At 44.4% G+C, this 25,890-nt stretch overlaps 1 protein-coding gene across 11 annotated transcripts in view; it reads left to right on the forward strand.

Moving 5' to 3' along the window:
• Positions 1-25,890, forward strand: part of FMNL2 (formin like 2) — a 386,434-nt gene that overhangs the window by 39,273 nt on the left and 321,271 nt on the right. For 4 of the 11 annotated variants that reach the window (XM_053258718.1, XM_053258721.1, XM_053258720.1 and 1 more), the window contains exon 1: positions 23,667-24,395. The exons of the other annotated variants lie outside the window; for them this stretch is intronic. In XM_053258718.1, coding sequence (XP_053114693.1) covers positions 24,279-24,395 — 117 coding nt within the window. In that variant the 5' untranslated portion in view covers positions 23,667-24,278. Of the gene's footprint in view, positions 1-23,666; positions 24,396-25,890 lie in introns of those variants that run through there. 11 annotated transcript variants of the gene reach the window in all.

Here is a 25,890-nt window from a genome sequence, read left to right on the forward strand (position 1 = left end):
TGAGAGATCAGGAAGAAGACGGAATGGGTATTTTGGAAATATTGAGAGAAAAGAGGAGAGACCTAGCTCGGTCCACACATGCAGTAACTGAAGTGGCAAGCTTCCAGGGTAGTAGAATGGACTGTACCACATGGGGGATGCTATTTTTGAATAATCTTTCATTTTATTATTGAATGATAAAATTATATTCATTAAGTAAAGGATAAATAAATAAATCACCCATATATAAAAACAATGCTTTTACTACATAAGTAAAACACCAGCACACCAAGATGAGAGATTCTAGTACAGCCTACTTCCTGTCATAATAATTTTATCTTTGCTGAGAGATGTTTATATGGGCAGGGTGGGGTATTAAAAGGTATGCTCTCTCACCACTGTGGTTCATTTTACCATCCATTCTGCTACATGCATAGACCAGACCTAGGGCCAAACTGCATTAATAGTAGGTCTGTTTTCTTTTGTGTTGTGTCTCATTCTGGATTGGGAGTGCATCACTGTAACACTCTGCCTTCATTATGCTCTCAATTCAGATTGGGCCCCTACATGAATACTATTTTACAAGGGGTGGGGGAGAGAAAAGCTTCCATTGGCTTCACATAAGGCTTTGGCTTTTCTGCCCCAGCTCCCCCACGAAACATTTCACAAGTTTGCAAAAGCTCAACCAGTGCCTAGGAAAGGGTCCCAGTCAGGCACAGTTGTACATAATATGAGAGATTCTCAAGCCCTATGTTGCAAATGAAAACAAAACAAGAACAAAAAAGGCACTGCTTTTTCAAGATGACATTTTAAATTAATGGTGGGTTGCACAGTACTTTTTGTTTCTGCAGCTTATACTTTTTGTTTCTGCAGCTTATTGATTGGAGCAGATGGGCTTTGCCTACCAAAACCACAGAAGTGAGATTTCAGCAGCCAAGAAAACTAAGAAGAATCCCCATAAGAAACAACATGTCTTCTAACCTGCTTAAAAGATAAAGAGATATTATAGGCAAGGCAGCATTTTAATTTTCCCCCAAGAGCATTTTCTGGAGTAGGTAGCCAAGAATAGATGAACAATTGCTGAACTGTTATTCATCAGTAACTGCTGTACTTCAAGGGATAGTTCAGACTTGACCATGATAGGTGACAGCTACAGAACCTGATAATTCGGGTAGGATTGTCTAATAAGTATTCTGAGAAGTAGCAATAGCAGATCCATCCATTTTATATTATCAGTGTGCTACGTTTGATGAAGATTTTTATATCAAGACCTACAGTAGATAACGCTGGATATAGTGTATGGTCTGAGTCTGGCTCAATTAATAATTATTGCAAAACATAATGTGAAATATTTTCACTCTTTTGCTATAATTTTGTTTTCCTTCCTTCCTTCCTTCCTTCCTTCCTTCCTTCCTTCCTTCCTTCCTTTCCCCCAATTCAGTTAGAATTTGATAGCAAAGAGTGGTGTGGTCTTTAAAAAATGACCCTAAACATGTTTATATGGAAGCATGCAATGGACATAATAGCCTTCCATGTGTCTGGGTGTTTTGTCTCTCAGACTGGATTATACAGTTCATGTGATGAATCATCAGTCAGTTTCCTAATGCATATTGAGCAGCAGTATGTAAAATAGCAGTTGGTGCTCATGACAAGTGATTTTGACCACACAGCACAGTGCAATCTGAGCTAGGAAGGAGCAGCCTCCCAGCCGTATGCAAAGCGTTTTTGTAAATTATCCTGTTGATTTCAGTAGGACATATTTTCAAGGACACTTGCTTAGAACTGCAGCCCAAGTTTAACAAATAGGATTCCAGCTAAGTTACAAATACAAATTGGTTTCAAACCTGTGTGACTCCCAGCCAAGGGACCCTGGAAATTGTGGTTCTGTGAGAAGGCTTTGCTCACAGAAGAAGACCTGGCATCCTTACAAAACTACAGTTCTTACAGGTGTTGAACCTGCAGCAGTCACAGTTAAACAGATTTGAGGCTTCTTTGGAAGTGGCTTATATCTGTGGTATATATGTCCCCAAAATATTTTTATATTATGCCCAGTTTCCATGACAAATGGTTCTTGTTTAGTTCAGAATCAAGTACAAAAAATACTTAACTTTTGGGCAGATACTTATTTTGGGATTTTCGGGACACCTACTAACTGCCCCTTCTTTCCACCTTATTTTTCCACATTTGAGAGAATCTGCTTATGTCATTTGAGGAAGATTCTTAGTGGCTAAATCTGCGTGCAATCCTGGAGAGACCTTCAGAGACACGCTATGTTGAACAAAGTGGCCATTGCAGTTAGATAACAATGGATTGTATTTTCTGTGTTCATTTTAGTCATCCATTTGGCACTGAATCTGAGGTCATCCATCCAATCATACACTGCAGCATCTCAGTTCGAGCTAGGAAGGAGAAACAAAACAAAGAGAAGCTGAGTTGGCAAGAATAGGATAGCACTGGTCTGTGGAAAAGTGCTCTGTTAAATAGCTTCTCGGTAAGGCAGCCACAGTCTGTTTGGTATTATTTAAAATCTTTTTGAATAAGTAATACTCTCATAAATATCTCAGTTCTTTGCACAACCACCGATCACACTCAATTCCATTTTCCTGTCAGAAGTAATAATTACTGGCTCAGTTGGGGTTTGTAGCAGAATGACATGACTGGCAAAGCCAGCAGTCAGCCAGAAATGCTGGCCACCAGCATTTGTAACTGCTTCACCAATATATTGGTGAACCGCTTGGAGCCTTTGGAGTCAGGTGGTATATAAATAAATGGATAAATAAAAGAAAATAAATATAAATAGGTATTACTCCAGGTTCTCCAACTGCAATTTGAAGCAACTTTAAAAGGTATTTAGAGTCAGGAGGAAACTGTCGGGAAGCAAGGGCCTTACCCAATGGCCGCATTCATACATAACGTGAAACCGCAGTTAAATGGGGCAGAAGTTGAAATTTGTGAATGTCTGAATATGTGCAACTGCTGTTTTGCAGCAAAAGCAACCAGCAGTTTGCCTCTCCAAACTCCAGTCTGAGCCTTTGGTTGGAAGTGAGTTTTGCTGCCACAACCTGAGGTTTTTCAGTGGCAGCATTACGTCCAGATGCGGACACTGCTATAACCATGGCTTTGTACAGTTTCTGGAACCGTAATCATAGAGAAGGTAGCCCAGACCCACCTGGGATCTCGCCTGCTCCATGTCTGCAGCACTTGTTGCTGGCCGCCTCTCCAAGCACTTGCCCCGCCTCCCTGTCTCCGATCTACGCAAGCTGTTGCCTGGCAATAGGGACAGTGCCATGTTCCAAGCCTGTCAAACAGGAAAGTCACACGGGAGCATGGCCTCTTCCCACTCTGTCCCTTGTTTCCCCCTTTTGGCAGTCAGGAGAGAAAGGGAACAGGATGGCAAGATGGGCACAATGTGTTTAGCTCTTAGAAGATGAAGTGATAAATATGTATGTTCACAAACACATGCCGTTGCAGTGGTGACATAAACCGAGCAATCCCATTAGATTGCTTGGACAGGAACATATGGCAAGGCAATGGTACCCGGGGTCAGGTTTAAAAGGCAGCCCTAACCAGGAATTCTTGATGGCTCAGGTCTATTTTTTTGCAAAGTGATGTTGTTGAATGGGGACCAGCCCCTTCCCCTTAGGTGAACGTGTGTGGTCTCTAGGCTTACTCATGAGAAGAGCTGGGCAGCAGGATCAGCATTGCCTCCAGTGAAAGGAGCCATTCTACGTGTATTGTAGATGGATGCTGTTCTTGAGTGGACCACTCACTTAGAGAGTAAGGCCATGGGATGCCCCTTCACAACTCATGAGAACTGCTTGTGTGGACAGGGGTGTTGGGCTGAATCACTAATAATGTGTGATGACATCCCTTTTCCCATGGACCACTTTCTCATGAAATGTGTCAGGCGATGGAGATGCACATGAGGGTCGAACAGCAGATACTGTTCAGCCTGGTTGCTCGATACAAGCAATCCATGGGGATGAGTAACCCTGCGACATCTCTTCCTGTCTTGGCAACTGCCAAGTTAAAGTGGGCCCTCTACCAGCCCGTCCACCTATTAGAACATCCCCATCTTAATTTTTGCCCAGAACAGCGACCCCACTCTCCAGCGGTTGCAGACAACTGGCTCCCCTCTTCTGTGATTCCCCACTGCAGCAGATCTGCATACACTGCATCACTATGCCTACTGCTTTGTGCCTACTCTCAACTTTGTGAGCTGTAGAGGACTTGCGTGGTTGTCACTGTTAGCTCCTGTCTCCCTCTCCATGTCTTGTTGCCTTGACTGTTTCTGTACTTCGGAGACATGAACTAAGGCTCCTCTCTCCTGACTTCGAACCCCCTTTAAAATTGCTTGTGACCCTGGGAGTGTTTGTCCTTACCCACAGTTTGAGAACCCCTGATCTACGGGAAGAGAAGTGATAGGTGGTGTTCCCCCAATTTGGATAACAAGAACATTTGCTGGAATGGCATATAGAAACTCTTAAGCCAGGCCTGCCTACCTTGTGACCCACCCAGTCAAACACAGTCCACCAGCCATATTTTGTGGTCTATGAGGTACTTAAATAATCCCACCCCCTGTTTTCACAGTCATAGGCAGAGACCATAAAAAGGAGGTTTACGGAGACCCTGGAAGACACCCCGCCCCCCGCTAGGCTGGTGGGTTGTGTTGGGCTAAGAGGGACAAAGATTGTACAGGCCTCTCTTAAACTAAGCCTTAGGTGGTCACAGTCTCAAAAGGTTTGAGAACCCCTGCCTTACCTTAGGAGTGGCCTGTACCATTTGTGTCCCTCCTAGCCAAACACAGCCCACAAGTCTAGCATGGGGGCCTGCTAGGGACACAGTAAATGTCCTATTTGTGCTTGGATTGTGAAAACATTGTTCAAGCATTGCATGGCTCCATTTTTGAGAAGCTTAGCCAGCATTAGCTTCCTAGCCTGGCCGGGAATGCATCTCCCTGCCTTTTAAAGCAGGGAGAGCCACTCCTGGCTGCGCTGCAAACACGGCGGTGGCTGGAATTTGCTTGCAAACGGGGTGTGCGGCCCTGTTTGCAAGTGAAACCACGCCCTCTGCACCTGACCTTAGATGCAGGGGGCATGGCTGGGGCATGTTGATTAACAACAACAGTAAAAATCAGACACAAATCTTGCTGCACATCTTCCCACCACTTCCCTCACTGAACATTATTATTATTAATATAATAATTTAGAGTTTAATGTGGGCAACACTTTTGTGGACACATGGAGAGGGAGGGCGATTTTTGTAATTCTGCCCTTCCAGCCACCTGCAGCCAGCTGTGCCTCCTGAAGATAAACCCCCAGAGTCGGCTGCAACCCTCAGGGACATTTTCACGCTGCACGGGCAACTGCAGAGTGAGGGGGAAAGCTGAAAATTGTCCCTCCCTTTGGTGCATGCACAGAAGGACTCCTTGTGTGTGGATCCTTGTGTGCCGATGATTGTTATTAATTGATCTCACCCTTCTGCCAAGAAGTTCAGGGTGACACACATGGTTCTTCCCATGCCTCATTTTATCCTCACAGCCCTGTGAGGAAGGTTGAGAGATAGGGACTTGTGCAAAGTCAGCTCCATGGTTGAGTGGAACTATTCACTCCCTGGTTCTAGTCCAATACCCTAACCACTATGAGACTATAGCTCAGTGGCAGAGCATCTGATTTGTATGCATAAGGTCCCAGGTTCAATCCCTAGCATCTCCAGCTAGGGCTGAGAAAGACTCCTGCCTCAAATCTTGGAGATCTGTTGCCAGTCAGTGTAGACAATACTGAGCTAGATGGCCCAAGGGTCTGACTCTGTATAAAGCAATTTCCTATGTTCCACTGCACTTATGAATGTTTTTTCTTTCTCCTTGCTCACTTGAAATGCTAACTTCACCCTTATTAAAGCAAGGATGGGCTTGCGCTCAGATGTCTGAAATATGTCGTCTAGGCATGTTGTGATAGCTTTTGGTGGCTTCTTGAGCCACGTGTCCTTCCCAAATTCTTCTTAATGCTTTCTGATTCTGCCGGAGCAGAACAGAACTACTGAGGAGACCTGCAGTCTCTGGGACTGCTAAGGAGGAATGCAAGCAATGTGAGAACTTTGAAAGTTGTGTGTGACCTGCGGCCCATATGGGTGCCACATTTTTAAAATTATAAAATCCCTATTATAATAGCTCTGTTATTATGGCAAAGCATCAGATTCCTGCTAAAGAAACCCCCTCTATTTCTTTTGTTGCCAGGAGTGTCATCAGCTATGGACATATTTTTCTCTTTCCACTAAACCTTATAAAATCATGAGTGATTTGAAAGGGAGCTTGAGTTCCAACTGCCAGAAGTGGCAAGTAAATCTCCCTGATAGATGTTTATCAGACTTCTCCTAAAAATCTTGAGAGAGAGAGAAAGAAAAAGAGGAGCCTTACAAATTCCCTAGGCAGTTAGCTCAGGTTTCTTGACATCCAGAGTTTAATTTCAGACAGCCTTCAACAAAGAGATCAAAACCATAGACAACAAGTTTGATATCAACAAAGTTTGTTTTGACATCAACAAGGTTTGTATTGGGGCTCATGTTTTCTGACTTTGAAGAACCACCTCTTTCGTTTCAGAGGTATGAAGACGAGGCTATTCTCATGATGGCGGGGGTGGGGGGGAACTGGGCTAAGGGAACCCAGTCCAGTTTTCCCCAATTGTGAGAACCACCGTGCTCGTGGGCGAGCCCGGTGGTTCAATGGCGGCTAGCCTTCCAAAGTAGCCCTCCTCTAAAATGAGGTTAGCAGAGCGAGCGCTCCACTAACCCTCTTTTCTTGATCTTGAGATACTGCGGCGTGGCTCCGTGCTGTGGCGACTCATGAGGAGACTCCCAACCTGGAAGCTACAACAAGCCTCCTGGCATCGGGGATCTCCCCAGAATGCCCTGAGCACTCACATTCCCCACATTCTGGGACTTCCGGGGGCCAGGTGGTCCCCGATCTCTGACGCCCCTACCAGCTCCGCAATGGAGCCAGTAATTGTGTGGATGGCAAATCCAGCTGCCCAGGGAAGGCAGAATGCTCATGTGTGGGGAGAGTGGGACAAGCCCACTCTCACCACCAGAGGTGGACCTATGTAATTTTGGAGCTTGGACCTAAAGGCCTTTGATGGACCCTTCCTCCCCTGCAACTTAAGCATCATCATGCTCAGCCGGATGACCACAACACCAGGGACAGACTAAAGCGGATTTGGCACCTCCCAGGGGCTGTGAAGGCCCTGGACTTCGGCCAGAAAGTTCAGGGGTAAGAGCGCCTCTGCTCCCCACACAAGCCCTGCAGGCTCACCAAACTGCTTATGTGGAGAACCTCAAGTTTTTGTTGCCAGTAAGACAGGAAACATTATGAGGGGCATAGCAAGCTTGGAGTGGGCCCTGGAACAAGAAGTGAAGATGGACTACAGGGTGCTCCCTCCACCTTCTTCTTCCTGCCCTTGTCTTTGCTGCCTTTCTCTCACCTCTATGCAAATAATACCACACACTCCCCATCCACACAGACACTTTTACACACATGCATTCACCTGTCTCAGAAACATTCTTTAACATATATATATCCAATACTATCACCTCTTATATTAATACAACATCAACAGTGAAGAGCAGAGCATGAGCTGTCACTCAGCTGGTGGGCCCTCCCTCAGAAGCCCAGAGACATTTGTCTCCCCGCACCGTTCAGTTGTAGCTATGCCCCTGAATGCTACACATGTTCCAAGGCACTTTCTTCTCAGTTACTTGCTCCAAAGTCCTTTCTTTTTTATTACTTGGCTGATGCTTACTTCATGTCAAAGCTAGGGCTCAGTCCTAGAAGACATGGTGTAAGAGTAAATCAGACAATCCAGATGAAGGTTTCTTGGAGTATGTGTTGTGTTTCCTGGCTCAATGGGCAACAAAAGCCTGTCTTCACACCTCTGGAATGGAGGCAGATCTTTGAGGTCAGAAAACATGAGCCTTGACATCTTTCCTGGTACAAAATGAAACAGATTGTAGCAGATGGCAGTATTGATATCTAGCCCCAATCTGCTAGCTACAGTGTACTTGAATCGGCTTCTTGGCTTTCCTTTAGTGGCCCCACTAAATATCTGCTTTATTTTTTTCAGTCTTAAGATACTTTCAAGTGGTTAGTGTGCTCTGTCCAGCAGCAGATCAAGATCTGGGAAGATAGCAACCCATCTGCATATTCTCTCAGCAGCCTTTTCTAAAGGCACTGGAGATCGATATGACCTCACCCAGACTTGACTTCTTGCCATCCTCTGCTCTGAATGTGCCATAACCTTCTAAACAGTACCACATCACATCACACCAGGCAAGTTTCAGTAAATTACTAAAGGAAGAAACAAGGCAGAAGTTATGACATGAACAAGCGATGAGGAGATGGACCGTGAGGGTTTGTGGAGGTGACCGGCAATGTGTGTGTCATGTTTGGGGTTGGGTTTTTTGCCTTAAAACATTGTAGATTACAACTGCAGTGAGTGTAAGCTGGTTGCTCTGATGGAAAAGGTAAGAGGGTGGAGGGGTGAGCTACTGCCATGTTTTTTCTTGGAGAGGAAGTTATTGGACAGAGCCCAGGAGTCACTGCAGCTAGGGAGTGCACAGTAGCTGCAGGGTCAGGGAAGAGGATGAGATCTGTGAAGGTGATTGTCAGAAGCAGGAGAATAAGAAGGCGTTCTGGACCACTGGAACGAAGAAATCCCTTTTGATCTTTTTCCAGTTGGAGGTGGGAGGGGGGAAGTGTCCTCCACTTTTTCCAAGTGGAGGACAGATAGAGCAGGCTACTTTAGTTGGGAAAGAAGATGCCCAACCCTTTTAAAGACAAACGTCTCAACCACTATCTGCAGAAAGAGGAAGAGAAAGGACGGGTGGTTGGGAACTGAGAGGTATGGAAGCAATTGTGTATGCATCTCCATGGTGGATTTCCTAAATAAATTACTTTATTTAGACATTTAACTCCATGTCTCCAGGCAATATTAATTGGCAGTGCTCTCCTTACCTGTGCACTTCCACTGCAGTTGGGGTAGATAAAGAAATCTCCCCTCCATGCTCCCTAACACTTATCAAGTCCACTGGTTATCATCCTTTATTGCGCCTTCATGTGGTAACCAACAACACTGCCAGGCACAGCTATGAACTGGGATGGGAAGCCCTTGGGGCTCAGTTGTTGTTCTCACCCATTCTTCCTGTAAAAGGTAGACAGCTACAAGGAGAGAGACGTCTACTTCCGAGTAATGACTACTTCTGCAGAGAAGAGCAATTTGTTTCTTTGGACATGGTCTGCTGTAAGGAAGTAATACTCCGGGGCGAACCACCATTGAGCAAATGGGTTCAAAGAACCTGGGCCACCACTAATCAGGGGCTGTGCCTGGCACCCCAGCCACAGCCCCTGTGGCTGACATCAGGTGCAGGGGGCATAGCTTTGCTTGCAAAAGGGGCCGCAAAGCCCCATTTGCAGGCAAAATCCCCCACCAGCACCGTGTTCCCAGCGTGGCCGAAGCAGCTCTCCCTGCCTCGCTGCGAACATGGCACTACTTTAGCTGGCAAATGGGGCCATGCACAATTCCTGGCCAGCGCCATGTTCGTAGCATGGCTGGAAGCAACTCTCCCTACCGTATCTTCCATCAGATGCAGGGGGCAGGGCTAGGGGGCTGTGGTGGCAGGCTGCACTCGGACTGCTGCTGGACTCCCTCTGCACCGCCCCTGCGAATACTGGCAGGCAATGGGCTGCACTTCACAATAATTGGAGGAAACATTTTTGACAGAAGACTGTTGAACCTGATCAACAGGGTGTTTTATAACTGTGGCCCTTGTAAACACAAAGTAATCTTATGTAGGTTAAACAAAGACTTGATTCAGAAACGGCTCCATTTCCTTCTGTGTTCGCTCCCTTTTCTTTTTGACTCCACCCCCCCCCACTCTCTACCAGATCCTCACTGGGACAAACTTTGAAATAAAATAAAAGATTACTAGATAGAATACAGCAGAGGGCTTTACACTAAAGCCTGTGGAGGATGGAGACAAAACCTGGCAAGTTAAGTACTAAAAGCAGAGACTTGGGTGCTACAAAAGAAAACGGAAAAACATATAACTCATTTGAGCACTGTAAACTGCTTTGAGCACTTCCGTTGAAAAGTTGTATATATATTTGTAGTAGTAGTAGTAGTAGAAGATGAGCAATGCTTGGTAAAATGTCAGCAACTGGAAAGGTGGGGAGGAAGAGGAGACTGGATCCAGTGAATTCAATATCCTTTATATAACCAGCAGAAGCAGAAAAATGGTGTATGTCCTAAATGTTGATTTGAGGGTATAGCTACAGCTCTGTCTGGGTTCTCAGCCATTCCCTTCCATGACACCATGCACATGCATCCAGACATAGACACTGTGGCTTTGAAGCCTGGAAGCTTCGGCCATCGCCCAAAGGACCAGAGTTTCCAGCTTCAGCAGGACTTGTGGCTCTTTGGTGTTTGGTTCAGGACTGAAAAGGCATAACATGCACTGTGGAGACATTCCCATCCCTCTCGTGGGTTCAGTACCCACAGCATAGCCATGCTGGGTCCATTACAGGACTGAATGATGCCTGGATGTGTTTGGAGTCGGCCCCAGTTGGGCGGTGATAATGAACCTCTGAGCAAATGGTTTTCAACAATCTGGGAAAGTTTCTCGCTTTTTCTCTCTGAATCAAGGTTTGCCAAGGGCTTCAGTGAGAGCCAAACAGAACACATGGGCCTTGGGAGAAAATAGGATTTGTTCCATGCAGTGGGGTGTAGTGTGTGTGTGTGTGTGTGTGTGTGTGTAACCTGTTTCCCTAGTGAGATGACACTTCTAGAGACGGGAGCTGCTATGAAAAAGGGAATTGAGATAGGATTAAAGAAACCAGCCTCACACAAAAGAAGAGCTGCAGGACAAGTCTTTAGGTCTTCACTTAAATAATTGCAGGGCTGGGGTCCTCACGAAGCAGCTCTCTTCAGGATCAGGAAGAAGACGAGGAAAGGGATTCCATGATAAAAGAGAATCCCCTCCCTCATTTTCCAAGAAAAGAGGAAGAAAACAAGCCACCCTCCTTCCAAGCTGCCTACTTTCTTTCCTGCTGTGTTTTAACAGATGGCATCAGCAGGGACCAGAGCAGAGTGCTTAGTAATAGTGTCAGAGCAGTGTGGTCTGTATCCCTTGGCTAAAGCAATCATATCAGTCTTGAAGCTGCTGTATTCAAACTGATGCAGGGGAGGCTAAGACTAGCTCTGAAACGGATCCACCAGATGCAGCGTAAACTGGGCAGGTACCTCAAGCAGCAGCAACGTTACAGTAACAATCCCTGGAGGGCTTGTCATGTTGTCTCAAACCCAATTCAATAAACCATCGCTTAATAGAATTGCAGTCCAGTCTACAACCCAGTTAAAGGAGCTCTTTGGGTTTAAACAGATTTTAGTCCCAAGGAGCTCAGTGGGAATAAATTGGTTTAAAACTAGGAACTCTGGCTTGAATACCTTAAATCCAGCCTCTCTTCTTGTCACTGCACTCTCTTGCATTTCATGCCTTTGCTTAGAGAAAATACTTGGGGGAAATTATACCGTTTCTCCCAAATAGGGAAAAATGAGATCACTTGGGAGAACTGACTGGCAGAGAGCTAATTATCCCAATGACAGATGCATTCATTTAGATAATAAAAGTTATCCAAGGCAAAACTCATGCAGCAATGTAAAGGTGTAAAAGAAATGGCTAAATTGACATCTGATAGCCAGGCCAGACCACTGTGAATGATGTGTGAACAGATGTGTGAACATGGCCATGAAAGACAAGATGTTATTGATACTTGTGTGCTTGCTTACAGCTAAAGCTAACTTTGGAAGTACTTCAGTTCTTTCACTAAACTGTTCACGCTATTCCCGTGGTAATCTCTTATTTGATTTAATACCAGTTCCACAGGAAGATCCAGCAGCTGGATAATTCTCTGAGCATACGAACAGACCCAATGTTAAAACAATGATGCTGTGAAACCCAGGATTCCAAATGTCTACTTTTGCTCCTCAAAAAGATAATTATGTCCTCTTCTATCTTAGATGCAGCGTTGTTGATTGCAAAGCACTGTGGGATAGCCACAAGAGTTTTCTCAACAATAGTGAGCATTGAGGGGAAACTAGGAGTAGCTAAATCTCACCAGAATTATGTATTAAGGTGATAGGAAAATGGCTGGTTGCAACTAGTTAGTGCTGTAAGTTCATAACTTGTTAACGATGAACCAACAATTTGCACCACAATGGGGGCAAAGGTTAAAAAAAAGGTAACCATAAAAATAGCCAAAGATAAAAGGCTGATTCAGATATTACTGTACCAGACTCACAACCAAAAACAGTCCAATGTTAGATTTAAAATGTTAAATAAATAGTGTATTACTATTTAACAAACACAGTCACTTTTATTTGCATAAATATAACAGTAAGAACTAGTTAACTAAGCCTTTATATTTATAAAGGATCTTTTATTTTGTATGTTATTTTAATTATATTTGTACATTGGTTTTTGAAAAATAATGATTTTTTTTTAAAAAAAACCCCACTAAGCCTGTCTACAGCACAGCCTCCTGTAGTGAAAATCTGTCCACTACTCATTCTCAGGGTGCCTACTCTTTTGTGTGTATGAAAATATAATTATAAGTAAAACTTGTGTTTACATAGCAGTGGGATACTCTATTAAATGGCAAATTGCTAGCTTTATTGCTGTGGTTTCCCTTCCTTATCCTGTTAGGGATTAGGGAGGAAAGCTGTGTGTGTGTGTGTGTGTGTGTGAGAGAGAGAGAGAGAGAGAGAGAGAGAGAGAGAGAGAGAGATTATGTCACTCTCGTATACGGAAATTATTTTTTACATTATTTTTTAGATTTATTTTTTTTTAATGACAATCCATGTTTGAATAAAAAGTGCATGAGAAATGCTGAGAGAGAAGGATAATTTCATAATACAACCTTCAGAATAGTAGTTGTGTATAGTCTCCCCTCCTCCTAAAGAGTTAACTGGAAGTGAATCCTGTCTTGACAGACAGGCTGGTGAACTCCAGGACTCAGCCAATCAGTACACCAGCTCAGTGTGACCTAGAGAGCTGTTGCGAGGAAATAGAGAGTTCTTTGATAGAAGAAGCTAGCCTGGAGATACTGAGAAGGACTTCTTCACTATGAGCCCCACCGCCCATTGAGGTCATCTGAAGAGGGCCATCTCCAGTTACTACCAATTTTCTTTATGGCTACACAGAGACGAATCTTCTCGGTTGCTGCCCCGAGATTGTGGAATGCACTCCCTACTAAGATATGATCCTCCCCATCTCTGGCAATTTTAAAAAAACATCTGAAAACCCATCTTTTTAACCAAGTTTTCTCAGCCTTTTAAAATTTGTTGGTTTTAATTTTGTTATTGATTTTAAATTGTTGAATTGTTTTAACTTTTTATATGTGTTTTAATTGTTTTATGTTAACCGCCCAGAGATGAAAGTTTGGGCGGTATATAAATGTGATAAAATGAATGAATGAATGAATGAATGTGACAATGGAGGCTGGCTGCAGGAGAATAGCTCTGCAGATCCTTGAAAGAAAGGAGGGCAGGAAGCTTGAATTCTCATCCAGCATTTGATGAGTTCAAGGCAAGGAGCCAGGGCTTATGGCTTCGGGAAGTTTAGTCTAGGGAAAAGTTTGTTTAGTCAGACTTTGCATTAGAAGTTATATTTCTTTGGTGTGTGCGCTTTTGCATATTTCTGATTCTGTCCTATTATTGTTTACCTGTAGTTTAATTGAAATTTTAAAAAACACTAGCCTATGCCCAATACACCTGGGACATTGCAAATGCCTCTATAAATATTTAAGCGTGCATTAAGACAACCTATTTTTGTAACCCTACTAAGAATTCTGAACTATATTTAAAGCTGAGAAAGCCTCAGATGGAAGCAGTCTGTAGTAATTAAATAAAACTGTTCTTTTTCGTTCTTTAGTTCTGCCCTCTCCTAACCTCATATGGAAGCAGTCTGTAGTAATTAAATAAAACTGTTCTTTTTCGTTCTTTAGTTCTGCCCCCTCCTAACCTCAGGTCTTGAGGGGGCAGCAGCCCAAACTCACCTGTGAGTCCCTCACTGATTCATTGGCTGGGCTCACATCCAGGAACAGAGTGATCTAAACACCCAAAGAAGTATAATCCCCAAGATTCCATCCAGTCCTTCCTTTCCTTTTTAATATCACAATCACAGATTCTGTAACACAGTGCTTTGCCTCCAGAATGCATTATGCACAGTTTGTTAGAAGGATTGTCTAATTTGCTTATCATATTATTATAATAGAACTTCAAGTCTTGCTAATTAGATTTTTCTGTATGCTTTTTTGTTCTAAATGAATAATTCTTCCCCTTAGCACTTAGCAATAGCACTTACATTTATATACCGCTTTATAGCCGGAGCTCTCTAAGCGGTTTACAATGATTTAGCATATTGCCCCCAACATCCTGGGTACCCTTAACACTTGCTATCACACTACAACTCCCAGACCAATGTCAGATACATTGTGTCAGTCATTTTTACAACAGTCTTGTAAGGTAGTCTAATATTATCATCCCCATACTGCGAAGGTAGGGAGTAGTTGCTCAGAGAACAGTGGTTACCTAAAGCTACTTAACGAGTCAATGGCAGAGGTGAGATTTGAGCCAGGGACTCCTGGTTCACATCTTCACTACTATGGTAAGCTAGCTTTCAGAACTACATTTACTTTAGGTGAGCTTCTGATTTGTCAATAGCCAGACACTGTCTATTGGCAATAATCCTACTAGAGATTCAGGAGCAATGTTCTGGTGTTGGAGGAGTTTCCTGGATGTAACATTGCTGTAAGTTATTTTAGGGTTAAAGCCTGTTAACAAATTCCTAATTCCAAAAGGAAATTATGTCATGTGCAGCTTAGTGCACAAAGGCACTAGCTTAGTTGGAGCTATTGTTATCTGTCTGTCAATGCACAAGGTCCTCTCTTACTACATCGGGCAGAATCAGCGGTTGCAGATTTATTTATTTATTTATTTTGTGTTCCAACCTCTCCACTCACAGAACACCCAAGGCAGCTTATGCCTAGAATGAAAACACAAGTCAATAAAAACAACAACAATAAGCCTACATAATTACAACAATAGGACAAGCAATACTTCAGCTGCTCCAGTTGCTATTCTGCTATATGGCAGGATGTCCACTCCTCAGGCCTTAGGTGTTACGTTGCTGCTCCAGTTTCTGCTCCTTAAAGCTTCTGTGGTGGTCACAGAGGAAAAATAGCCCCTCACAAAGGTGTGCTATCTAGTAATCAGGACAGGTAGTGGGCCACTGTGTGAAACAGGATGCTGGACTGGATGTGCCTTGGGCCTGATCCAACATGGCTGTGCTTATGTTCTTATATTTTTGTCCCTGGAGATAGAACACCTCCTCATAGTGGGGCAGTCCACAGTTCCTGACTCTTCCTGACAGCAGTAATGTCAGACCAAGGCTCTGGAGGGGATTATATTGTAAGACATTCACTCCCTGAGCTTTGTGTTACTGTTAACTGCTCCTCTTTAAAGGTTCTGTGTTGAACATGGGGGAAATGGCCACCTCACTATGTTCCTTAGCAATCAGCCCAGGTAGTCACAGATACATTTCCTTATGTTGGCCTAGTGGCTTGTAGAATATCGTCAATAGAACCATATGTAAGGAGAAGAACTGACAGAACCTTTAGAAAAGCTTGGATAAATTGGCAACTTTTAAATCTGTCAAATGTTTGATTTCAACACTTTTGTACGACACTTAAAAATAGATAGTAAGTTGTACTATCAGATTTTAACTTGGCAGGTCTATAACATTTCACCCTGTTTTTGTACAACACAGAGATGAGACAGCTTCCATAACTGAGATGTAACATTCTGAATCAGGTAGTTCAATTTTTATTGCAAGCAAATCTGAGTTCAGAGGATTGAAATAAGGCACCCACCAAATCTGGAGAAGGCAATGTGTAGAATGCTCAATGAAGGGCCTTCTGAGGTAAAATGTTTTGGGTGATAGCTTCCTGGCTGATTGTGATTAGATTGACATTAGACACAGATTAGAGGGCTAGTTACAGCATTAGAGGGCTAGTGCTTTCTGTTTTCTGCAGTCTAACTGTATTCCCCTCTTTGTCGTATCCAGTTTGCATGGTGTTTTGCTGCATGCAATTTGCTCACCATGTGGAGACTGTAAGCTTCACCCAGACTAAGTTATTAAATAGTACTACTCAGGAGTTTCTCTATAGGACTATTTAATTTCAATAAGACTACTCAGGAGTAATGTAGTTTGGCTGCTGCATAGACTAATTTAACCTGTTTCTATGGCTTTAGGGGATGGCCAAAAGAAAGGACGTTCTAGAGTTGTAGCGAGCATCTTCTATTAAGGATACTTCTCTATGTGGAAAATTACTGTGGTTATTATTGAACATTTAGCTGCAGCTTTTGGCCACTTCTGTGGAGCAAGCAGAACACAGCCTCTTGGAAATCAGCTATGTAGATATAGATTAGGATCCCAAATAACAGTCTTGACACGAGACCATTCCAGACGGCAATAAATTGTGTGTGGGTTGGAGGCAAGAGCTTGTTCAGTGTCCACACTCTCTCTAAGACTCCTGCAGTCTTTTCCAATATTATCTCACATGCAGGTCACATGACCAGCAGGGACCGTGCGTGATTTCTACAGTGCCACATGCTTTTGGTGCTTAAACCACCCTTTTCTTTATTTGTCAGAGAAGTAGTATTGAAAAGTGATAGGTTAATCACCGAAAGTAAGAGTTGGCCAGCAGTTGGAGTTGGAGAGCCAGCGTGGTGTAGTGGCTAGAGTGCTGGACTAGGACTGGGGAGACCCGAGTTCAAATCCCCATTCAGCCATGATACTATCTGGGTGACTTTGGGCCAGTCACTTCTCTCTCAGCCTAACCTACTTCACAAGGTTGTTGTGAGGAGAAACTCAAGTATGCAGTACACCGTTCTGGGCTCCTTGGAGGAAGAGTGGGATATAAATGTAAAAATAAATAAATATATAAAATTTGAAATTATGTGAGGTCCCTGAGATATGTATGTATGTATGTATCACTCGAACTTCTATACCGCCCATACTTTCGTCTCTGGGCAGTACATATGAGCTGTACACAAGAGTGCACTGGGAAAGATGGTGGGAGTATCCTGCCACCCCAATTACTCTACAGATTACGGCAGCAAGCGGGAAAGCGGCGGGAGGGGTAAGTAAACCCTCCCGCCGCTCTTAAAGCAACCCCCCACCCCCAATCCGAACCACCCAGGTCCGGACCGGTCACCCAGGTCCGGACCGGTCTGGAGGCCTTTTCAAAGGCCTCCGGACCAGTCCGGGCCCATCCCTAGTTTAGATAACTTCATGGAGGAGATGTTTATCAGTGGCTACTAGTTGGAGGGTTATAGGCCACCTCCAGCCTCAAAGGCAGGATGCCTCTGAATACCAGTTGTAGGAGAGTAACAGCAGGAGAGAGGGCATGCCCTCAATTCCGGCCTGTAGGCTTCCAGTGGCATCTGGTGGGCCACTGTGCAAAACAATATGGTGGACTATATGGGCCTTGTGCCTGATCCAGTAGGGCTGTTCTTATGTTCTTCCTACAATAATCTTTTATGGTCAATACAATAATATTGATTATCTTGAAGTATAATATCCTGCTCTTTAAATGGAGATAACAGCCAGATGTGCAAGCAACAACATTAGGTTTGATGAGAGAAAAGGCACACAAGTAAAACAGGTTCATGTGAGTCTGGCTGCCATTAGAACAAACATTTGCTCTTCTGTATGGTAAAAGACAGAAACATTGTAATCTTGCTTTACTTTAATAAATGCAATAGTAACTTGAGAATTTCATTTATTTTTATGACAACTCTTGACGTTTTGCCCTTAGCAAGAACAATTATACCATATCAGATGAATAACAAAACATGTATTCTGTGTATATTAACACCTACCCATTTCTTTTTACAAGATCATCTTGATGTGGGTAGTTGCAAGTTATTTCCAAGACAAAATTATTGGCATCATCACCTTAATGCCATTTATTTTTCTGGCAAGAAGCCAGGCTTCTCAGGTTCTTAATGAAAACCCACTCCCACTGTCTTATTTAAGCTGTGTGAAGAAATAAATTGAGATGAGAATGTGATTGCTATTACAGATTCCTAAACCAAAAGCATGGACAATAATAAAGCATTGTACTGTGTGATTCACAGCATTTACTACATTTCTTGTGTTGCCTGCCAAGACAATATGAGTTGTCTTAGAAAAACCAGTAAGATGTTAATGCTTTTAATTACAGATGTGTAATTTTATTCGTAAAGGTGAGACATCACACCACCACTCATGCCTCTCCAGAGAAGCATACGTATCCAAATAGGATTTTCATATGGCGCCAAGTGTTACAAAGCAATGCACACTATCAGTAACAGAAAGCACTGTAAATACTGTATAACAATGGCAATACCAGCTCTAATAATATCAGTTTGGTGCTGTCCTCAAATAAAAGGTGAAGCCGTATTTCATTGAAATCAAACAGAAAGAAGCTCACAGAGGAAAGGTGCATCATTAAATTATAGACCAGTGGATTATGGCTCAATTTCACTGAAAAGTATGTTGAATAGCTGATCTTCCAAGGAGAACTTCTAATTATAATCTCTCAGCTTTGCTCTCTGCTAACTGGGCAAAGAGGCACCTTTTAAAGTGGTGGTTCTCTTATTTTTAGCAGGGGAACAACAACTGGCCCTGTCTGACACACTACTGCTGCAACCCCTTTCTCGTGGTTGTTGCTGTTTGCTAACTTGTCTTACATTTCCTGTTGGGAGCCCTTTTGGGACAGGGAATCATTTTATACTTTCTTACGTGGAACTGCTTTGAGAATTTTTTTGTAGAACAGTAGTATATATTCTTGATGGTGATAATAAATCAGGATACTGGTGTGAAGAAATTAGTTGCAAATCAATAAGGATGACCTTGTCCTACACGCAGCAGGGCCAGTTTTCTGACTTTGGCAGCCCCATTTATGAAGTGAAAGTGAAAAATACAGCTCATTTCATTATTAAAGTGAAGTCCTGAAGCGTATTATGATATTGTTGTTGTTTTTAATTAAAAACTTTTAAGGTCCACTATTCAATAATCTATCATTCATGGTCTATAATTTATGAAGGGGAAACTAGCCTCTCTTTTCCTTCACTAGTCCTCTGATAGACATACAATGCTGCCTGATACTGAGTCAGACCTTTTCTCATCCTAGCTCAGCATAGTCTTTACTGACTGGCAGCAGCTCTCCATTTCAGACAGAGATTCCCCAGCCTGACCGGGCAATATCTGGGACTGAACCTGGAGGCTTTACAGACAGGGCTGTTACCCCAAAGAGGCTGTTATCTCCTCCAGAAGAGAGTGCGTGCGTTCACACACCAGCCAAACTTACCCCCAAGTCCATTCAAGATCCTTGGAAGCACTCCACACACAAATCAGGCTTTCTCTTCCAAATTCTACCTTATCTCGATGTATTTCCAGGTTTTTAAAATGCTGGTTTTAAGCAACTTTTTCTGATAATGCGGGAGCAAATAGGCACTGACATAGAATCATTAATATGATAAGAGGGAAACCCTCTTTAGGAATGCAGATATAGGCTTTAAAAACCTCTCTCTCTCTCCCCACCCCATTGGCTAGAAGCAAAGAAGAGGCATGCAGTGTGAACCTCCACCAAAAATCCCCCCAAGAGCAGAGGAGAGGGTTCCCTCAATGCTGCGAGTGTAATTCAAAGTAGCTTCACTCAACATTTACCCCACAGCATGAAGCCATGTGCGAATAACTCCCTGGGATCTTATCTTTACAAAGTATGTGCTCCCCATGATGATGAGCTTTTAAGAGTTTTATAAAACTGTTTTATGTTAAAGACTTTTTGTCAGAGAATGTTCAGGAACAGCATTGATTATGATACAAGTACTTCTTCCCCATTCATTTCTTAAATTCTGTTTGGGTTGACTAATTGATTCTGCATTCCTTGTTTGGGGGAATTCTGGCAAGTAAGTCTCAAATTAAGCCTCACAAAAGTCCACTACCTGCAGGGGTGCAAAGTGTTAGAAAGGATTAGGGAATTGGTGAAGGCAAGTCCAGTGGTTGTTGTGGACATGATGCTCTTGCTTCAAAATGATGGAGGCTAACTCCCGTCATGCACACTTTGATCCCATTATGCACACTTTGAGAGTCAGCGTGGTATAGTGGTTAGAGTGCTGGACTAGGACCGGGGAGACCCGAGTTCAAATCCCCATTCAGCCATGAAACTAGCTGGGTGACTCTGGGCCAGTCACTCCTCTCTCAGCCTAACCTACTTCACAGGGTTGTTGTGAAAGAGAAACTCAAGTATGTAGTACACCGTTCTGGGCTCCTTGGAGGAAGAGCGGGATATAAATGTAATAATAATAATAATAATAATAATAAATAACAATAACACACTTTCATCAACATCTTCTGCAAGGGGGTGAAAAGAGGCAGATGCCAGGAAATTTTCTCTCTCTCTCTCTCCTTTGAAGAACCAATAACATACATCTTAAGAGCCTCTGGTACTTTATTTATGTTCGAATACTTTAGTATTCAGTGGTGTAGCAAATTCAGAAGGACAGGCCCTCTCTATGATGATGCCTGTGGCTACAGCCAGTCTGATAGCCATAGTCTCCCCTAGAGCCATGCAAACCCACCTCATTTGGGTGTGTGTTTCTGTTACAAGAAGTCAAGGGTAATTTCCTAACCCTACAGAGCTTGACTCTCATGTGATCACCCAGAAGAGCAGTGTGGATTGTCAAGCACAAAGGGTGGAGAATACTCCTTGTAACAGAAGGCAGGGAGAATGAGAATACTACACATCGTAGTCCTTGCAGCACCACACCTGTTAGTATCCGAATCCAATAAGTACTGTATGTTCCAAAACATAGATAGAGGGATAAAGAAACTTGCAGTGGAAACAAGCTTCATCTTCACTGGAAGCTATATGCGTAGTTAGTGGAACAGCCTTCACTTTCATCCACCTGTAGATTGTAGAATGTTAATATAAAAGTACTTAATGATGGCATCGGTAATTTAATGACTTGTTTCAATGAGTCTTGGTGACACATTTTCATAACAGTTTTAAAAAGAGTAGAACTTACAAACTTCTCTTCTACTTTCCCTAAACCTTCAGGTGATGACACTCTTTTGGTGGAAATCATTATTTGTTGCTAGAAATAAACATTAGATGTACACTAGGGAACTTTAGGACATTTTATCAGCTGGACCACATTTGTTCATTATTAGAATATTGCTTGTGTTTGTTTGAAGAACGCTTCAATTTGCTGATTTCAATATGTACATGCGGGGCACAAACTAGCCCTCTTCACACATTATGTTCAATACACGTACTATCTTGCCCACTTCAGACATTTAAAAAAAGGCGGGGGGGGGGCTGTATGTGGTATGCCTGCAAGCCTTGATGTGTTGAGAAGCCTCACCCCATACGGAACACTCAACACACTTACAGCAGTTGTCTTTCCATGACTGGAAGGCTGGGGCCAGGGGTGTAGCTATAATTGAGCAGATGAGTTCAAAGAACCCAGGCCCCCAGCTTCTGAGGGCCCCCCAGCTTCATGCCTCTCTATTTTCTTCATTATCTCCCTCACTCTGCGGGGCTGCCAGGGAGAGGGATGAACACGGGCCCCCTCTCCCCTAGCTACTCTTCTGGCTGGGACACCCCAGCTAGGGGTGTGCATGAACCAAAAAACACAGTTCAGTTTGGAAACGAATCTATTCTAACCGAACTACGTTACACTAAACTCATTTGGTCAAGCCGACCAGCTGGTCTGGTCCATTTGATCAAACCAGTTCGGGTGGTTCAGGCAGCCATTATTTGTAAAGGGGAATCTGGTAGGGAGGATTCCCCTTTACAAGTATGTACAGGTGGTGGTGGTGGGGCCCTTCAAAGGGTAAAGGGCGGCTGGGTGGAGGTGGCGAGAGAGGGAACAAGCTGCTTAACTGGGTGACACAGCAGTTGGTGCTGCTCATCCTGCCAGCGCAGCATAGTCCTTCCTCCTTTACCCCAAGGACCCCAAGCATGGTCCTTCCTCCTTTACCAAGCCGCTGGCAGAACTGAACTGCCCCCAAGCCGGTAAAGGAGGGAGGAGCATGCTGTGGCTGCATCAGGAGGGCGAGTGGCGGTGCTGGCAACTGTGCTGCCCAGGTAAGCACCTTTCCCCCTCTCTCACGGCCCCTGCCTGGTCACCCCTTACCGAGCTGAACCAGTTTGTCCAAACTGGGTCTGGTTTGGTTTGATCACGGATTGAACCACCCCGGTCTGAGGCGAACTGGTTCGGCATTAACCGTTCACGCATAGCCAGCCCTAGCTCCAGCCTTCAGATCATGGAAAGCATCTCTTCACAGTGATGGTGTTTTTTCTCTGCATGCAAACAGTGTAAGCATGTTCAGCACAGGGGCTTCTGAATCGGCTTGCGGGCGCGCTCTTGGCTTGCTGTACGAAAGAGTACAACATGCCCCCCTTTAAAAAATTTCTGATGAGGGCTTCTGTGTACAGCACACACATGCACAGATTTATAAGCATATGCAGTTGTTAACACATTGTGTTCATGTGCAGTAGTACACTTCTTATCTGTACTGTGCATTTGAGGGGGCTTGCACTCAGGATAACTTTGAAACTGAGTCTTTGCATAGTCATTCACACAAAAACGTACATACGTACAGACACCTGTATGCCTATACAGTATAATGTCTGAACAGAGCTACTGAAGCCATAAACTGCCCTGAGACCTTGGGTCGGGGCGGTATAAAAATGCGCTAAATAAATAAATAAAGTGTCAGACTTGGCCAGACACAAATACATTCTTTGAAAGATGTGTACACTGAAGTACAGACTGTTCACAGGCCTTGCAAAGTGTTTGTCTCATGTAATGTGTGAAGCAGCCTTGATTGGAATGCACCTGCCATCTGTCAGCCGTCCTGAGCCATTTTTGGAAGGGCGGTATAGAAATCGAATAAATAAATAATATTAATCTGTGTCCTTGACTTGTGTCTATTGATACTCAGATTTCAAAAATGTCCCTGGTTTGGGAGATAGACATTATTTAATAATGAGAATGTATAAACGCACACCATTAAAAATCTGGATTGTAGGGGAATGCCATAGGTTTACAAATGTACATTTCAACAATCCTGTGACAGGTCGTGCCACAAGAACTAATAGGGCCACACTTGGCTCATTTGGCTTGCTTACTACTACCGCATGCTATGAATCCTTTGCTTGCTTACTTTATTTATTTATTTATCACTCACTCACTCACTCACTCACATTTTTATACCACCTGATATGTACATCTCTGGGCGGTGTACAAATGTTAATATTAAAAATCACAGATTAAAATACATAAAACACAATAAAAACATTATACAAGAGTGTAAAACAATCACAACACTTGTATACCTTAATGTTAGGGAGGATTTTCCAAGTCCTCCCCACCCTCGCTTCTTTGTTAAAGTTTGATTTACTCGTCCCGGTAGGATGTGTCGTTTGCTGCATCTTCTTTGCATGTTGGTGCATGAGGCGGAGACTACGATTCCCAGCTTCCCCGGGGCCGGGGGCGGAGAGGAGCTCTGTAGGAGGTGGCTGCGGTAAGGGGGCTTTGTGCTGTGGTGTGCGCGTTTGTCTGGCTGGTTCGTCGGCTGCTGCTATTCTCCTGGCTGAGCTTTGTAGGCGCTGGAGGAACTCGGCGCTCGCTGCACCAGAACCTCGAGAGGCGACCGCGGGGCTGGCGAAAGAGGATCGCTCGGACCAAATCATGCTTTTCCCCACTAGGACTGCGCGGAGTGGAAACTATGCAACATGCAGCGGCTGAGATCCAGGATCCCCAGTAGCACCTCCCGAAGAAAGGGAGCCCGATTGTGCTGGGGAGGAGGAGGAGGAAGAAGAAGAAGGAGAGCATGAAGGTGGAAGGCGATCATTTCCACGGCCAGTGCTAGAGGGAGACATAGATCTGCGCGACTCGCCTTCCCGTGGCTCTGATTTTTCAGTTTTTTTGGGGGGTGGTGGCGGTGAGTTGGGGTGAGCTGGGGGGATCGGTGGAAGAGAGAAGAGCGCGCGGGGTGGGTGGGGAAGGAGTCTCGGAGCGAGCAGCCCCGCGGCGTGTGGCGGTGCGTTTCTGGGTCGAAGCCCGGCTGCAGCCAGCCCTGAGAGGGGTGGTCAGATCTCCCCCTCCCCCCTTCCCCGAGGAAGGGCCATCGCCATGGGCAATGCGGGGAGCATGGACTCTCAGCAGACGGACTTCAGGGCGCACAATATGCCTCTCAAGCTACCGATGCCGGAGCCCGGGGAACTGGAGGAGAGATTCGCCGTCGTCTTGGTGAGTGAGGAGTGGGGGGTGCTTTTGCCTTTCCCCCTATCCCGGGCAAGCGCGGCTCAGACCTCCCAATGCAGACGGAGAAAAAGGAGGAGGGGGCTTGCTTGGCTGGCTCCCCCGCGCCCTCTTTTCCTCCCCCCGCAGTGCTGGAGATGGGGCGCCGTCGAGGGGGGCCGGGGAAAGTCTGGGAAAGCCCATCTGGTTGAGATCCGGAGCAGTGCGTTTCAAGGGGGAAAGGGGTCCCTGCGGCTCGGAGTTGGAGGAAGGACTCCCAACTGCCTGTGGAGCAGCTGATCCATTGTTTGAAGGGAATGGGGCAACTCGCGGGCGGCAGTGTGTGCGGCAGGGAAAGCGGCTCTCGCTGCTCCTGAGTGGGTGGGTGTGCAAAGCCTGGGGGGGGGGCGGGGAGAGGAGGCGATGGGGTTCGCTTGCACGTGCGATGGATCTCTCTCCTCCGCTCAACACCGGTGAAGCAAAAGATGCGGCCCCTAGGCGGTATACACGCCATAGGATTCCGCCTCCCCGGTTAAAGTTATTGCTGTGCGGGCGGCCATTCGGTTACTAGCCCACCGCTGGTATTTCTGCTAAGGAAAGATCTGCATCTAATTTGCAAGGGGTGGAAAGGTTGGAAAGTGAAAAATCGCTGCCCTGGAATAGAAGAGTCCAATAGTTTGAAGACTGCTACCGTTTTGTTATTAAGCCGACCGAAGGGCGCGGGAAAGCGTGCGATTTACCCCCGCCGGGCTCCTGCAGCCCGATCCATCCTGTACACATTTCCTCGGAAGTCAGTTCAGTTGGTTTTGGTGGGACTTACTCCCAAGTAAATGTGCGGAGGGCTAACCGGAGTTAATTCCTCAGTTTCTTGTACTGGGAGACGAATTCTGCCCTGGCTTTCTGGTGTGTATATGTATATGTATATGTATATACATATGTGTATATATATAATTTAATTATTTAGTAAAACCTTCCTTGTGGCAGCTGTGTTTACAGTTTTCGTAGATATCTGTTATGAAGGTGAAGAGGGCGTGGCGACTTCTTTGCTTCAAAGAGGCTTTGCAACTTTTAACTCCGCTTTCACTTAATCTAGACCGAAGAAGCCATAACGTTATCTTCTTCACAGTTCAAAAACTGAATCGGTGGTGGTGCTAAACCAGTAAAATTTAGTCCTACATTTCGTTCATCAGTTGTCCCCCTGCAAGAAATATTTGTTCTTAAATAGTCTTGAATGCAGCTTTTTTGTTTTGTCTTATCTGTTCTAATGGACTTCAGTACTACTTGAGTGGACCTCAGTACCAGAACCAATGAAACCAACATATTAGTGCTAGTTTCTGCTGGTACTGGCTCCGGATTTAACTTTGAGGTGCACAAACTATACAGATTATGCTTATAAAAATCTAGGGACCATGGATAAATGTCTATAAAATGGGCAAATAGCATGTGAATAATTATTTAATGTGTGTAATGCAGAAGCAGTTGTGAAATGTGACTTAAAGAAGAA

The sequence above is a fragment of the Hemicordylus capensis genome, chromosome 1 (genome assembly GCF_027244095.1).
Source record: "Hemicordylus capensis ecotype Gifberg chromosome 1, rHemCap1.1.pri, whole genome shotgun sequence".
Taxonomy (NCBI): Eukaryota; Metazoa; Chordata; class Lepidosauria; order Squamata; family Cordylidae; genus Hemicordylus; species Hemicordylus capensis.